The sequence below is a fragment of the Pundamilia nyererei genome, unplaced genomic scaffold (genome assembly GCF_000239375.1).
Source record: "Pundamilia nyererei isolate P.nyererei 1_Seehausen unplaced genomic scaffold, PunNye1.0 scaffold00260, whole genome shotgun sequence".
NCBI lineage: Eukaryota > Metazoa > Chordata > Actinopteri > Cichliformes > Cichlidae > Pundamilia > Pundamilia nyererei.
The window spans coordinates 10337-12374 of NW_005187661.1; the positions used below are offsets into that span (position 1 = coordinate 10337).

General features: G+C 38.8%; 1 protein-coding gene across 1 annotated transcript in view; it reads right to left on the reverse strand.

Annotated features, from left to right (window-relative positions):
* Positions 1-845: 845 nt before the first annotated feature.
* LOC102200728 (uncharacterized) overlaps positions 846-2038 on the reverse strand; it is a 16152-nt gene continuing 14959 nt past the window's right edge. Inside the window, exon 3 of the mRNA XM_013915145.1 lies at positions 846-1456. Coding sequence (XP_013770599.1) covers positions 846-1456 — 611 coding nt within the window. The remainder of the gene's footprint in view (positions 1457-2038) is intronic.

The window sequence follows — 2038 nt, forward strand, 5'->3', positions numbered from 1 at the left end:
TCTTATAGAGCACTTTTGTACTCTCCAGGAGCACTCTATACAACATGCCTCATACAGACAAGCACGTTTTTTCTGTTTAAGTGTTTTCGAATTTCTGTAACACACTCACTCATTGACGCATCAGAGAGCAGTTTGGGGTTAGTGTGTTACATGCAGACTGAAGCAGCCAGGGATTGAACCACTCATACACCCACCTCATACAACACAAACTGTGCCATAGACAAACAGATGTCGACCATGTCTGGTAATACTGATGACACTATTTTTTTTATTATGGGTTAATGTCTGCTGCAAGTAGCGGACAGAGATTAACAATACTGCATGGACATTTTTAAATGTATTTATTGTTAAACAATTCTACCTAATAACATGCGACCATTTAAATTTACCATTTTAAAGCGTGCTGGATAATAAGCGTATTTGTCTGTACTGTTAGAAAGGCTGTCTCCCTCCTTATGTCAGCATTATAACAGCGTTGTCTAGCCTTATTTGTGTCTTAATCAGTTAAGTTATAAAGCAAAAGGTCATTAAGCTAGGCACCTAATACGTATTCACTTGTAAATGTCTGAACAATATGTTTAAAGGTTTTCCCATGATTATTTTTATGTTGGCTGGAAAGAAAATATTTTTATTTTTCGCTGTAAGTGCAGCTTAGTGCAAGTTACTACAACTTCTGCATGAATGTCCATTTCATGCTTTGGAGAGGCAAAGTGGGAAATGCTTTACAAAGAAAAAGGTCATTAAAATAAGCAGTTAATATGTATTTACATGGTGGACTGGCCTGCCTTTACACACTTTGACATGATAGTGAGTTGCTTGTTCAGATAATAGAACCTTTCCCAAAATTACTTACCCTCAACATTCAGCTTGGTCCCATTACCAAACAGTAAGCGTCCACATAAAGCAACAGCACAGTAGTAGGACCCAACATGAGAGACATTCAAGTTCTTCATTGGCAGGCTGTACACACAGGTGTGTGCTTGTGCCTCTGATTTCTTCTTGCACTCATCATTCCTGCCTCCATGGGTGTATATGAGCCCTGGATGAGAGTCTTCGGAGTCTTTGAACCAGTAAACCTTGTGGTCTTCATCACAGGTCCCAGTACGGACTGTACAGTTCAGAGTCACAGAGCCTCCTGGCTGGATGGTCTCAGATAGTGATTGTAGGACAAAAGTCTGGATGTCCAAACTGGAACCTTTTACATTGAGATATGTTTCTTTGGTAAACTCTAAAATAAAAGTAAAGCTTGTTGCGCAGTAGTAAGTAGCTGAATCTGAGACACGCAGATCTGTTATTTTCAAGTGATTTTTACTGATGCCAGTAACTAACGTAAAGCGTGGATTACTTTTGAATTCATTATAAAATATGCCATTTCCCTCATATCTGTAGTAGGTAGAGATGAGCCTTGGTTTTTGTCCCAGAGTTTGTTTGTACCAGTAAAGTCTTGCAGCTTCACCTTCGTAAGAACAGTGCAGAGTTACTTCATCACCAACATCAGCAGAAACAAAATCAGTCTCTTGATGAAGAGATGAGTGCGGTTCAGCTGGCTGAGCTGAAACAAGATACAAGACAACGCACACACATTTCTTTCATTGAATATATATTTAGTGCAGTGGACATCTGAAACCTAATTGAGAAATGACATCTCAAAACAGCAAAATTAGAACTCACCTATTATTCCTACGCACACACGTATCAGATAAACTACAAATATTAAATGCATCATTATGGTAAAATAATTTTTCTGCTCTTCAAAGAGGAAATTTCATGTGACCGGCCAACCACAGATTATGTGTAATGTCCCGTAAAGGAAACATGCTCATCGCTGTCATGTTTAGCGCTTGAAAAATGAAAAACCACAGACATCCTTGGTTGTGCAACGTTGTGGACGTAAAATGGGTCGTGCTTTCTTTGAACATTTGCTTCAGTTTCCATTTAGAGAAAGAAAACTACGACGCTCATCTGGTTTGCTTTGTTTCAGATGTGACACTGTGTGGCACTAACATTAAAGTGGTCCTGTCATTACTAATTTCAAACT